This window comes from Austrofundulus limnaeus, unplaced genomic scaffold (assembly GCF_001266775.1).
Source record: "Austrofundulus limnaeus strain Quisiro unplaced genomic scaffold, Austrofundulus_limnaeus-1.0 Scaffold3, whole genome shotgun sequence".
Taxonomy (NCBI): domain Eukaryota; kingdom Metazoa; phylum Chordata; class Actinopteri; order Cyprinodontiformes; family Rivulidae; genus Austrofundulus; species Austrofundulus limnaeus.
The window spans coordinates 3,350,168-3,364,155 of NW_013952405.1; the positions used below are offsets into that span (position 1 = coordinate 3,350,168).

Sequence of the window (13,988 nt, forward strand, 5' to 3'; positions counted from 1 at the left end):
GTGTGTGTGTGTGTGTGTGTGTGTGTGTGTGTGTGTGTGTCTGACGGATGAATCCTGCCAGCCAGATAAATGTAGTCTGTGAGTGTGTTCTACATCTAAGGCTGAACTGCTACTCAAATTAAATGTGATTTAAATGCTTCAGTGTGATTCAGGTTCAAAGACTGTTTGTAATACTAATCAGCAAGCACGCACACACACACACACACACACACACACACACTATGCACATAATCACTGGGTGAGGATGTGGGAGCAAAACTTTACTAGAGGGCTAATCATAATAATGCCCCCTTTTTATTGTTTTCGGAAGACATCGCTCAGCAGAATCCCACAGCACCACTCAGTAAGCACCCACTGGGAGACAGTTCTGAAATGTGTGTTAATTGAGAGGCTGGAAGCAATTTACCTTGCACTGAAGTATGGCAGACACTTTATAACAGTTCTTTTTCTTTTGGATAGATTCAAAGTGTCTCAGCGTCAATCAATATTTTATTTTAGGAAGTGTGTATCTGTTTTGAGGTACAGGTGAGCTTAGAGGAGACACCCTCCCAGTGAAGTTTTATGGTCATTCAATTGTCAAGACATAGCAAACCTTTGAGTATACCTCTTTAAATCAAATTCTTCAAAGTCAATGGCTTGGCATTGWACAACTTGTAGAGAAAGAAAATAAGAAAGACCAAAGACCAAACTCGCTTGTAATCTAAAGAACAACTTTAGAATGAGAATTATATCACATTTCAGCTTGTAGTCTTTATCAAAACAATCTCAAAACACCCAACAAGCAGCATTTTAAAGGTGTTACTGTAAGTACGAAACGGAAAATAAAATAAAACTACCTAATAAAACTTATCCACACATATAAAGCAATGGGGCAGCTGAAATGGGGTTGGCTCATTGTTTTATAGTTTCAGGCCAAACCAGGTTGGCAAAGAGACAGAGGGGAAAACTATCTAGTAGAAAACATGGGCAGCAACAATATTTGGCCCATAAATAAGAAAAGTGCAATAAAGGGCTTGTTTCCAAAATTTCATAAAAAGTGCCCAGCTTCCAGATACGCCCATCACTTATGACTCAGACCCACACCCAATTTACTCCAATTTAAGCGCTTTACAATGTGAAAAAAAATTCACATAGAWGTGCCTTAAAAATTCTGTCCTCACATTCATATGCCAAAGGATAACATATTAACTTTTTAGGAAAACGTTAGAAGTCAGAAGTGCAAATACCTGTAATCTAAAACTAAAAGTGGCATAAATGAACATAAACCAATGTCCAGTGATRATCTACTTTGTAGAGCAACTTTTTACGAGGTCAAGTTTTAGTATTCTGATAGACTTACTGTTATTTTCACGGATAAGATAAACCTTCCCACAGGTGCTCTTCTAATCTTTTAACTTCATCATCAATCATGCATTACCTCCTCAGACTGTACTTTAAAGATCTCCTCAGACCTAATGAAGGCTCGTTTATGCAGTAAAATAGAAAAACGGCGCAGATATTCTTSGTGGAATTTAAAGCAGTATTTTGACCCTAGAAACAAAATTCTCAAGCGGAGACGGTAAAAAGAAGTGTTCATCTTAAAAAAGACAAGACGTGTAGCGGTTTGYTTACTTGGACATGATTCAGCAGTCTGTTGTAAAGATGGCCATCCTGCAAATATGTTGAGGCTGTAAATCTGATGGACTGTTTATGAGCTGTGACACATTGTGCCGCATTCCTTGCCCATATATGACTCTGTGCATCAGCTCTTCATTTTATTTACCACAGTTGAAGACAAGGGAATAGAATTTGGATTGATGTTGTGCCATATTATAAAATGTAAAATGCATGATTAGTACACTTGAGTTCTTAATGAGATTCYTAAACATATAGAACAGTTACAGCATGAATAGTTAGGTCAAGCAGAATAATCCTACAGCCTAAAGCACTTGTCCTAATGCAGGTTCAATGTAGGTCAGTATGTGTGTTCCAATTACAGTGAGCATTAAAAGGAATAACAGTGGAGGTGTAGGGAGACGTAAGCTTTCACATTGGTCCTACTTTGTGATTAATGGTATTATTAGATGCTACAATCCTTGTCAGAACCCACATGCATGCACACACAAATACTTGCACTACATGCAAGCGCACACAGTCACACAGAGGCCTATTAATGGCCTTGAATAGGAGAATCCAGATGCGGCATGCAGATAATTGCACTGAAAACACACAAAAAAGGTGGAGTCCGGGGCTAGAACAACTTTATTCTTGAGCTCAACATGTTTATTTTTGCAATTTAGTTATTTTTGGAGGTACCTGAATCATAGAATGGAAACACCTCAATGCAGGTCAATGTTTTAATAGAGAACAAATTGTATTTTAAATGCACCCTCACTTCTCATTGTGCTGCTATTGACCTCACAAAAACCCACACATTATATTACCTTGCTATGCTGGTTTAGTGCTTGTTAAATGCAATTTAAGAGCCTAGAGTTAAACTGTTATGTTTATCTAACTTAAAACACTTTCAGAGCCTCTTGCAGTGGTTGTTCATGTGAGCTTTACTGAACAGTCAGACTGTAAAGTCAAGGAATAGTACGTAAAATGAGCTAGAATGTCACATTAATTCCATTATTTTTATTTTTCATTGGCCGCACGATTTCTTTAATCATGCATTTTCCCAGCCGGTGATCAAGTAGTAGAGGTGTGTGTGGCTGACTATCTTTGAGAATGTTTCTGATTCTGAGTGTGTTTACGAGCGTGAGTAGACAATGTGTTTGTYGCAGCTCTGAATTTACGACATCCTGCTTGATGATGGGGAGAGTAACTAGAGATCTGCTTCAAAGACACAGACATTCTTAACAGTGTTTCACAAGGCATGTTCTCCAGTCCTGTTGGGGTATATTTGTACATCTGTTTGTGTGTTTATGGTAAGTCTCAGTAGGGTTTCATCTACACCTGTAGACAGTCAACGGCTGCCACCCCCTTTACACACACACACACAGACACACACACACACACTCAGACTCTGGTAATGACAGATGAAAGATGTCATATCCTCCTTATCCTACATAGTCTATTATGCTATTACATGCCTGTGAGTCACAATGTAGTTTCACTAATATAGCACTTAGCAGACCACTTCAAAGACRTCTGCTTCATTTCTGAGGAATCTCTGTCTGAGTTTAAGAAGTTTGGTGATAAACGAGCCTGCCTTGACATTTTTCAAAATTTGACAAGATTCACAGCACTTATGCAATGATGCAGTGAGGTTGTTATGTTGCTGCTCACGTGTTTGTGAAATATAAGAGTATTATATTTTAAGCACACAGGCCTTTTTACGCTTTTTTTTCCATAAATCAGTAATGCATTTCTTGGCTTTATCCCACTGCCACAGGCAACAGGCTTTGCTGGCAGCCATCAGTGAGAAGGACGCTAACATTGCCTTGCTGGAGTTATCATCATCTAAGCGCAAGAAAGCCCAGGAGGAAGTGATGGCACTGAAGAGGGAAAAGGACAGACTCATGCACCAGCTCAAACAGCAGGTACACACACCACACGCACCCACTGGGGGTATTTATAAGTGCTTATAAAGAATAAATAAAATTCACAGCACTCATAGTCCTAAAATCTGACAGGTCTGCGCATGACCTGGTGTTTTGGTCATACTTTAGGACCAGCTGTGGCTTTATGAATCAAAGCCGGGTTACAAATTAAAACCGGCTGCACATGCTGTGGCAATGCTTGCTTTACAGTAGCTTCATAGTAAGACTGTTGAACTTTAAAGCCAGRAACAGATAGAGGTTAATAAGTTATGAAAGTTAACAAAATCTACTTCCCTGCCTCAAACCACACTGGCTGCATTCAATCAWAAGTCGGAGTACCAAAGCTCGAGATTTGATTCCAAATCCAAGCACACTGACTCATGGCGGAAGCTATTCTCTTAACAGTTATGTTGTAATCAGACCTATTGAATGTTCTCAAGTGGCAGCTGGTGTCATAACAAGTCACTGCTAGACATTTCTATTGGATCTTTTCTGCTCAAAAAGACATAAATCCCTGTACTTGCATGTACCTATGCATAACCACACCTTCCTAGTTCCCATGCTGCCATGGCTCGTAGTGATCAGAGGCTGAGGAAGGTATGTGGGTCATTAAGCTCTGGTCAGACCACATAAGTGACTGATCAAACGTGAATGCTAACAGTAATGAACTAACAGCAGGGAATCCACATGTACCGTCTCCTGAGTCATTGAAGCTTCTGGGAAAAATGGTACATTTAAAAGTCAACAGATGCGGTGCCTGGTTGTCTGTTTAAGTCTATGTTTGGATCTTATAAATGGTAAGCAGTTCCTTGGGGGTGCACATTCATTCAATGCATTTCAAGGAAGGCCTATTATTTGTTTATCGCTATTTGGTGCGTCATGTTTTCCCGCTGGGTAACTAGCGGTTAAATCCACCTGATTATGCAATAAGTGGCTGTAATTGCAGTAATGTGGGCTCTGAATTTGGGGCAGAAGTTTAAAAAAAAGAGAAAAATGTTCACTTTTGCTCAAGAGTACAAAATGAGAGGACTTACACAAACTTTCTTTGTACCATCTTTCCTGTGCACRAAAAAAACATTTTTAAAGAAAAAAGAAGAAAAGAATGAACGTAAAAAAATCATTCAGTGTTGGGGGGGCTGTGTATTTTCAAGACACATAGTTCAGTTCTATACCATAATTAAGTAATCACAAAACCTTCAGTTTTTATGAAAATACTGTAAATATCAAAATAAATTTGACTTTGTATCATAGTCTGTCTAAATGCCTTAACATTGGCCTCGGTCTCAGAACCTCCCACCGTTATCAACATACCACTTCTGCAGGTCTTCATACCAGTGCTTTGGGGGAGGGGAGTTTTAATGTAAATAGGCGGTGCTTTGTACCAGCAAGGGTTTAAATAGCTCCAAATGGCTACCACAGGAGATACAAGGATTTCTCAAACAAGCATCTTTTTGATGAGGGAATGACATCATAACAAGATATACTGTATAGCTAGAAAAAGGTCAATTTTGCACAATACCCCCGCTTTAGAAAAAAAAAAAACTTTTTGAGATTTAGAAAGCTTGGAAAACTTCATACAAGAACCTCTTTGAAACATTACAACAAGTCTGCCTCCTTTGAAACAAAATGTAAAGTAATGAGAGGTGGCTCAAGGCATCTGCAGAGTTGCTGGTTAAAATGGCAAAGTTATGTACTTTGTCTTTCAGCTCACTGACTGACATTTCAGGAAAGGTTGTTGTGTCCTCAAAATCTGTGATGGAAGGAAACTGACCAGGAAATGCCACAGAATTATAGGACTCGGGGTCTCTTAGGAGAAAGTTGATATGGAGACACCAGATCGATTTACAGATAGTAATGGTCTTTTTGACCTCCCTACATCCCTCTTTTTAAAATGTGTGTTGTGTGTGTTGATGCGTGTATGTAAAGCTCAGTCTCTAAAACAAACTTCCCTTTCATTCGTTTCAGCACAGATAATCACATGTAGCCATACAGACACACTTGTAAGGAACAGTGTTTAAACTTCTTGGGGAGAGACTCAGTAAACGTGTCCCCATGTGGGAATTCTTTAAGTAGTTCATCTAAGTAATGGATGACCACACATATCTRGTGCTTTAAAGCTGAGGAAAAGATGAATTGAAAAATTTCAGAGGTGTGTCTACACTGCAACCGTTTCTCTTTATCCTCATCTGCTTTCACTTGGACGCAATTGGGCATCCCTGCTCTCACAGTGTGCAGTTTAGGGGCACGGCAGAGTTAGCTCTACTTTGGTTTTACTATGTTGATGTGGTTATGCTGAACACACACGGATAGACTCAGAGACCTGATTTATAAAGCATGTTTAAATGTTTTGCAATTTGCACGGCCTCGCCCCGGCTGCCTGTTTGTTTAAGATCTTTCTTGTCAGCTTCCTGTGTCCATGTGTTAATGTAGCCACTCTCTAATCAGGGCAGGCTTGTGATTTACATAGCGTTTGTTGAAAATGCAGCTGTGAGTACAGCAGTGTTTATATCAGCAGCTGCACATAGATACGCATGCAGAGACACACACACATACAGCCCAGATATATGGTCTGTTTTGCTTAAAGATGTCAATGACAAAAGAAAAATTCCTTCCTCCACCCCCTGCAAGTGGTGCCACCTGTCTGTTCTGTCTGCGTGCTAAAAGCAGACCTGCAGGCCATCGGCAAGCTGTTTACTCTCCAAGTCTTCTAATTACCACCAATTAAAACTCACACATTCCAACTCACAGGCAATTTTACATCTGAACACCTTCTTTACATGTGGATMAAATAATGTATCCCTTGGATAACAAGGTCAATGTTTTCCTTTTGGTGTGTAAATGAGCTTGAATTAAATAAAGCCAAATGTGGGCTGTTTGACCACATAGAAAGACTCATACATTACTGTTTTTGTGCTTTTTCAACAATGTATGTAACAAAATAACCAGCTCCTTCAAGACAATACGGCTATGACTTTAGTATTTCAGCAACATATGCTTTTTGAGATATTCAGTTTTTTCTGCCATTTTCTTTTCTCATTAAAATGAATGGAGCTGCCTTTAGCATGTTTATTGTACAACCCTTCAAAATGCTTATTAATCTTTATTGCACTTTTCACCTTTTATTCTGATTCTGCTTTTTTCTAATTTTAGCTTTTTTCAGCTTTTTCAGCTATCATTCTGCTCCTTACAACTATTTTTTTTCTGCTAATTTCAGCTGTTTTATATTTCTTGTAGCTTCTTTCAGCTAATTTATTCCTTTTTGTGTGCTTCATTCAGCTGTTTTGTAATTCCAGCTGTCTTCTACCTTTAAGCTAAATTTTCTAAGCATTTTTTGATAATTATAGCTTTATTTTACCTAAAGCCACTTTTGTGATAATTTTAGCTTTTTAYTGCTTAACTCAACAAACATGCTCTTAAAGCTACTTTGTTCTAGTTTCTGCTTTTACAGCTACAAATTTTAGATGTTTTAGCAAGTTAACAATAAAGTACAACTTTATTGGCATTTTTGATTTGTTTTACCATACGTTTGTTTTGCTCTCCTGTCATTGTCTGCTGATTTAATCTTTTTCTCTGTGATGTTTTCTCCTTTTTGCTAATTTTAGCTACTTTAACTTGACTTGACTTCAGTAACTTTCAGCAAAAATCTTTCAACAATATGCGTTCATGCTGCATTTTCGCAGGAAATAAAATTTTCTAGTGTGTAAAATCTTTAATATTCTCATGCCCACGCTCATACACACACTTAAATTTATATTCTCCCAAGCATGGTTCTTTTGAAGTGTATAATTTTATCTATACAATTGTTTTGAACATAAAATCAGCAGCTATTTTGCAACTATGTTGCATGGTTTTTATTTTCAAGTCAAATATCTGCTCTAATGCAGTACAGGAGTTTAATCAGCTGTTTGGTTCATGATAGTCTTTGTTCTGTCCTCAATGACAGGTGACCACTCTGTAACTGTTAAACTGAGCCTATAGCTCCACCCCGTCACACCTGCTAGTGTCAAAACCTGAGGTTGTGAAAAGCTGTACACTTCAACCTGACATTTAACAATTCTAACAACTGGTTTGGTGTTTGTTTGAACCCTCACCCGCCTTCCCTATTCCTTACTGTTTCTTTTTGTCTTTTTTTTTAACTTGACAGTGTTCTCACCTTATTTGAGATGCTCTTCTCCAGTTTAAACTAATTGCTAACCTTTTTAATACCAGCCACATCCTCCCCTGTGATCCTGACTGGCTTGTTTCCTCAGTCATTAAGCTCCAGCCTCTTATCTCAGCGCTGATGTCCCTAGGCTGCTAACCACTGTAACACCATCTCACTGCTATCTTTACAGCTGACTCCAGCTATTTGACTTTTCTTCCCATGCCTGTGTCCCATTAAACTAGGGAAGCCGCAAAAAAATAAAAAATAAAAAAAAAGTTTGGATGAGAAATGTGTACATGTCTTTCCTTGGAGTCATCCACAACCCATACACAATTCCACCTCTCACTCCGCAATCATGTCTGGCCTCAGGGGAAGTATCTACAGTTAATAGAATAAAGCTGAGTCTGTCAATATATCTACACCTTCTCTTTTTCTGTCTTTCTTTCTCTGTATCTTTTTGACATTCGAGGCTGATTGCTAATGTTAGTCAGTCTGCACTGTTATCTGCAGTGAACTTGGTCGGATGACAGGCTTCTTTATTTTCTCAAACGTGCACAGATGCACATACATACAATGAACACCCGCACCCATCCAAAGGCATTTCTGAAACATGCATATTTAAGTGTAATTTTAATCAGTGACATCTAAAGGTGCTTCATTCAAGCCAGAACGCCTGTGGCCTCAGGCTGCACAAAACWGTAACTAACTGTACTTATGAGGATTTGTCCTTTTCAAATTTAATCATAATCTAAAATATGTATGATACTTGACAGACTTACGATATTTTCATCAGGCGCTCCGACTCGCACAATTTATGACCTGTCAAATGTTGTTAGCAGCTCAGTTTTTATCATCTTTGATGGCTTTCAACATACTTTTCCTCCATCCAAACATTCCTCAGCCTAATCATTCTAAGACCCAGAGTACATTTTCATGAAACAAATAAGCAGTGTTAGGAAAATTAATGACCTGCTGTCTCTGTGTGTGGGTGTTTGTCTATGCATAATAAAATATTTTGTTTCATGATTCTCTCTCTCTCTCTCTCTCTCTCTCTCTCTCTCTCTCTCTCTCCCCTCCTCCTGTTTCTTCTTGCAGACTCAAAGCCGAATGAAGCTGATAGCAGATAATTATGAGGAGGATTACGTCCATCCCCAGCATCATCCTCATCATTTGCACCACATGCATCAGGCGAATGTGCATCATCGGAGTCTCCCAAGAGGGCCCTCTCATGCCAACCACAGACCCCATATAGAGCAGGTCAGTATAAATAAATTGTGCATACACAGACACTCTCGCTATGAGACAGTGGTTAAACTTTGGGCCTGTTTACACAAGCTGATGTGTTGTGGGCTTTTATCTTCATGTCTTTAAAGCTGATGCAACTTATTATGTAGCTGCTCTGCCAGGACTCAGTTATGGTCTTATTTGACAGCATAAAAGTTCTTGTCTCCTTTCTTTGTCCCTTCTCCCTCATACCACAATGCTTCCTGCCAAGTTGGAGGTTTCTTTCATATCATTTAGATAAGAAGCCTGAAGGGGAAACTTGACAAATGATTGTTTTTGATTGATTGGAATTGAATGTGAGATAAGTTTGGGATCCAACTCTTATACAAGCATTTCTGTCAAAGTACACACACCACCCCGAGGACATGCTCAATGTGTTTGGAGACAGCTAAAATAGAACGAAACGATGTTGATTTAAGCACACTGTTTGTGTTACGTGAGCTTCAAATTGCACAGCATGTGCTCGTCTATAGGTGTGATGTAAATGCACGCTGTAGATGCACACCTGAGTGTTTGTTTACACTGTGTACACAGATGAACCTACTTTTGGGTGAAAGAGAAAATGCTGCTGTCTTTCTGTCAGCTCATAAAAAGCTTCTTGCTATTTATATGTAATTTAAACTCATCACGGCTCTATTGTTGTAAATGAGGGGATTTCAGATCATGAAAATGTGAACATGTCTAAGTCAGCGTGTGGCTTTAAGATGAACACTTGGGAATTTCCACCTGGCTTCATATTCTTCCTTTTTTTAAAATCTGTAATGAACCCGGCATGTTTCTTGGTTTTATAAATATTTTTGAAACTGCTGTTTAATTTGGATTCAAACATGAGTTGGGGATCCCCTGTGTTCAATAACTTTAAAACGCATATGTTGCACACCCGAACAATATGAGACATGGAYGCGTGCATGAGTTTAGAAAAACTTCTTTACTCTTCGTTTATCTGGAAATACAGAAAACAGGCACATAAATCTGACGTGCTTCACACTGCAGGCTGCGACGATCTACTGAACAATGAACACGTTTTGCTAACTGCAGCCCCGTTCTCGATATTAACATAAAAGTTTCCTCATTTACATAAACATGACGCTGGTCGTCTTGAACTATTCATCTTAACGTTACAACAGTAAACAAATCTCCTGATAACTTTCCTCTGCTTTAGCTCACCTGGAAATACAGAAAACAGGCACATAAATCCGACGTGCTTCACACTGTAGGCTGCGACGATCTACTGAACAATGAACACGTTTTGTACACTTGCTCAAGACCCTGGGCTGTCCTCAGTGCCTGTTTAAATTGACCTTATTCTGATCATAATTTCCCCTCTGCTAGACCTCTACAGTTATCAACAAATATTAATACAGTTCAAGATGAACACAGAAAAATGTAATTTACATTACAAAACAAAATGAAACAAAATAACAAAATATTCCCCAGGAGTGTGTGCGTGTGTGTGTGTGTGGGGGGGTTCATGTCCTACAACACAAATATAACTGGTCCCCTACACATACAYATGCTTGAAGATATTGTTGAAAACTGCAGAAGGATAGGGTGGTTGGTTTGAATTATTTAAGCCTTTCATGTCTGTGGAAAGACAAATTTTAATTCCCTGAAGAATGTGAGGGTCTGTGATTGACTGACACCCCTTTTCACTGAGGAATGTCAAACATACTCGACACATTGCCTAATAAAACAGRGTATGTAAGCATCTGCATTCCTTTCACACACATAATGAGTCTACATGTACAGTAATGCTGATGCTGCTGCTTGATGACAGTGATATGAAAGATGGAAATCATGTCAGTAGGTTTGTAAATGAGGATCTATTTTATGGTAGCAGAGGTCTCCCCATGTTTGGTAGATTATTTCTTTGTTGTAACAATGCCTCTTGGCAATAAATCTTATATTGTTGGAAAGCCTTTTTATGTCCCTTTTAAACGTTGCCACATTTGTAAGGAACATGCATTTGTGGGATGAGTAAAAGAGCTGAGCATGTTGGGTTGTGCACATGAAAAAATAGCCAAATCTTCTCTGTCAATGCCAAACAACTTACTGCTGTTGCTACTGACTTGTTTTGAGCTTCTAGCCCCAGGTGCTGCCAGTCAGGTGCCTGGTATAACATTTAAAGTCAAGAAGCATTGTTACAACAAATAAATAATCTGCCAAAATACAGTATTTGTAAGTATTTATCATATTCACTATGTTATATATTTTTTCTGTGTTAAACACCAGTAAGCTTTGTAAATTAAACTGTAAAGAAGAAACCTTGTTTTCCTCCAAAACATTACTCTGCGTCACTTTACAAATAGTGCTGCTTTAATATGACTTACAGTTTTATTGCTGCTGAGAGAGTTTGACAGTTGAAGAACCTTTCTGCACGTTATATTTCAACTTTTCAAGCTGGATGGATGTTCACATAAAAGGCTAGGGAACTGTGTTAAGAATGTACAGAATGTGCAGAATAACAAATTAAGTCATAAATTTTTGCAAACTGAATACCTGCATACCTAGTGCAGCTAGCAACCTTTATTGGAACCTTTCTTTTTATTTATTTATATTTTGTATTATTTTAACATCTTTATTTTGTGTCCAGTTCTTTTCCTCCAYACACTTTTCAGCTTATCCTTTTTTATTTTTATTTATTTATTTTCCTTTTTGACCTTTTTTCCATTCATCGTTTCCTTTCAAAATGTAACACACAACTCCGGCCATGCCAGTGKTTCACTGCCTTGCTGGTCCAGAAACGTCACTCCAAGGATGATTGATGATGATAATGATAATGATGATGAAGAGGGTCTTGATGCTCACCCTGGAAACCACAATGTCTTTCCAAGATGCTGCCGATGCCATGAATAACATAATATTGACCACACATGCAAGGTTTCTTGTATTTGCATTGTAGCCAGTACACACACACAAGGGAGGAGGTTTTCTGACACACAACTGGACATGCGTGCACTGTCGAAGTGGATCCGCAAACTGAAGAACATCGTTTTCCAAGGAGCCAAACCGCATGTTATTCAAAGCTTGTGGTCACAGTTTGTGCTCACATCCCAATCCTCCAACTTTACTCCCTGTCCTCTACTTAATTTGCAATCAACCTAGTCAGAGGACAGGTGAAATCTAATTAGAGGAGACATGTACAGGAAGCCTCTTGAGACACATTCTGGGTCTGTGTCTCCACATGGAGTGTTCAGTTTGACGGGCATGTTGCGCTCATGTTTTTCTCATTTAGCATGCCAGCCCCATCTCCAGATACTTGGCAACAACAGCGGAAGGAAATAGAAAACAGCCATAAAGGGTTTATCTAAGACTGAATTATACAAACTTCTTCTGGGTTTTCTTTTTTTTCTTTTTTTTTTCTTTTGCCTGATTCTCAACATGCTGTCTGCTTTAGGTTTAATATACGCTGTTCGCCTTGCTTACTGGGCCTGTTATTCGCTGCATGTTGGCATTTAGCAGTGTATTCCAGTGAGAGACCATTATACCTGTAGTTTAGCTGCTTAGATGTAACCTGTTAAGTTTTTTAACTTGTCACAACTGTTCAGTTACCAAAAGTCATTATAAACTTGAGCCCAGATCGAGTGTATTTTTAGCTCTGGTATCACACCAGCACATGCTCTGCTTTGGCTAGGCCTATTTTAGCATTAAACAGGCAAKAATTTGGTTTTACTGAGCTGCCAGCACTTGCATGTTGTATTGTTAGTGTCTAAGTGAATTAGCTATTTGTTAGCAGAGTTCTTGTCTGGAAAATTTCAGTCCCAAGAAAGCCTTCTATGTGTTTAGATACTGATTTATAGCAACTACCCTGAAACAAAAGCATATCACGAGATCATGTTCTGTGAAAGAAAGCATGAACATGGTTGTTTTCATTAAATCACAGGGGGTCAGAAGGACTATAAGAGTTTGTTGATACAAAATGATTTTTAGAAATATTATCAATATTAATTTATTAACTGTTGTTTAATGTCAGGATTACTGGATGATGTTATTTTCTCTGTTTATTCACAGGATGATGAGGAGGGAATATGGGCATGAAGACCACCACCATAGGGACTTGCAACTTTTCATTTTATGTAAGTTTTTATTGCACAGCTTCTGATACACTGTATCCTAATTATAGAATGAATCAAGTCCTTACCAGAGAGCAGTAATAGGTATAATTTCCAGATAGTTTATTTATCGTCTGCACAGTACATTTCTTTAGTGGCTTTGAGTCACCTTTAGCAGGGATCACTGTTGGTACCACCCTAACCACAGCATTACCCTACCCCAACAGAGGAAAGTTTTATAGAACCCTACTCTGTTTCCATTGCTTGTGAATTTCAGCCGACTAAAACGTGTCGGTTGATTTTGAGGTTTATGGGTGCTTTCTGTGAAGTGCTCATAAGCTGGTTGTGCTGCAAGTGGTACATGCACTCTGTAGATATATAGGTAGCTGTGCGGTTAGAATGGTGCACACCCTGCTGCCTTCAGCTAGCACACCAGACCTCAGAGGTGATAAAACTGACACAATGAGAAAAACCAGAGATGGACGAGTCTGTCTTACTGCACCCAACGTTTTCAGTCATAGTAAAGTTTTACCATGCTACCTCTCCACATTGAATGGTAGTGTGTAGGGTGGTTAACTGCACAACAACCCAGAACACTTATAGGTTTTTTTTAAGGCTGCAAGCTGCAAATGCATAAAATGAAGAATGCTGGGTCATAAAGTATTATTCTTGTTTTGAGCATTTTATATCAAAGCCCTCCTGTTGGTTTAAGATGTCTTTGAACACAGGCATGCAAAAAGGCAGCTGTTAGAGCTATAGTTTCCTTATGGGCAATTTGTTCATGTGTGTATTTGAGTTGTAAAGTAGCAAAGTAAAAATACTTTATTACTGTACTTATGTAGACATTTTGGTTATCTATACTTTACTTGAGTAATTATTGTTCAGACAACTTTTTACTTGTACTCCTCACAATAAAGAAAATTCACGATTCGGTTCGGTTCGATACTTTAGTCTCACGGTTCGATATTTTTTCGATACAAAAAA

General features: G+C 38.6%; 1 protein-coding gene across 6 annotated transcripts in view; it reads left to right on the plus strand.

Annotated features, from left to right (window-relative positions):
• Positions 1 to 13,988, plus strand: part of LOC106523924 (ELKS/RAB6-interacting/CAST family member 2) — a 160,583-nt gene that overhangs the window by 108,957 nt on the left and 37,638 nt on the right. For all 6 annotated transcript variants that reach the window (XR_001310953.1, XM_014017504.1, XM_014017531.1 and 3 more), the window contains 3 exons: positions 3,377 to 3,524; positions 8,764 to 8,925; positions 12,964 to 13,028. Coding sequence is in view for 5 of the 6 variants with exons in the window: in XM_014017504.1 (XP_013872958.1) it covers positions 3,377 to 3,524; positions 8,764 to 8,925; positions 12,964 to 12,990 (337 nt within the window). In the remaining variant the exon portion in view is untranslated. The remainder of the gene's footprint in view (positions 1 to 3,376; positions 3,525 to 8,763; positions 8,926 to 12,963; positions 13,029 to 13,988) is intronic.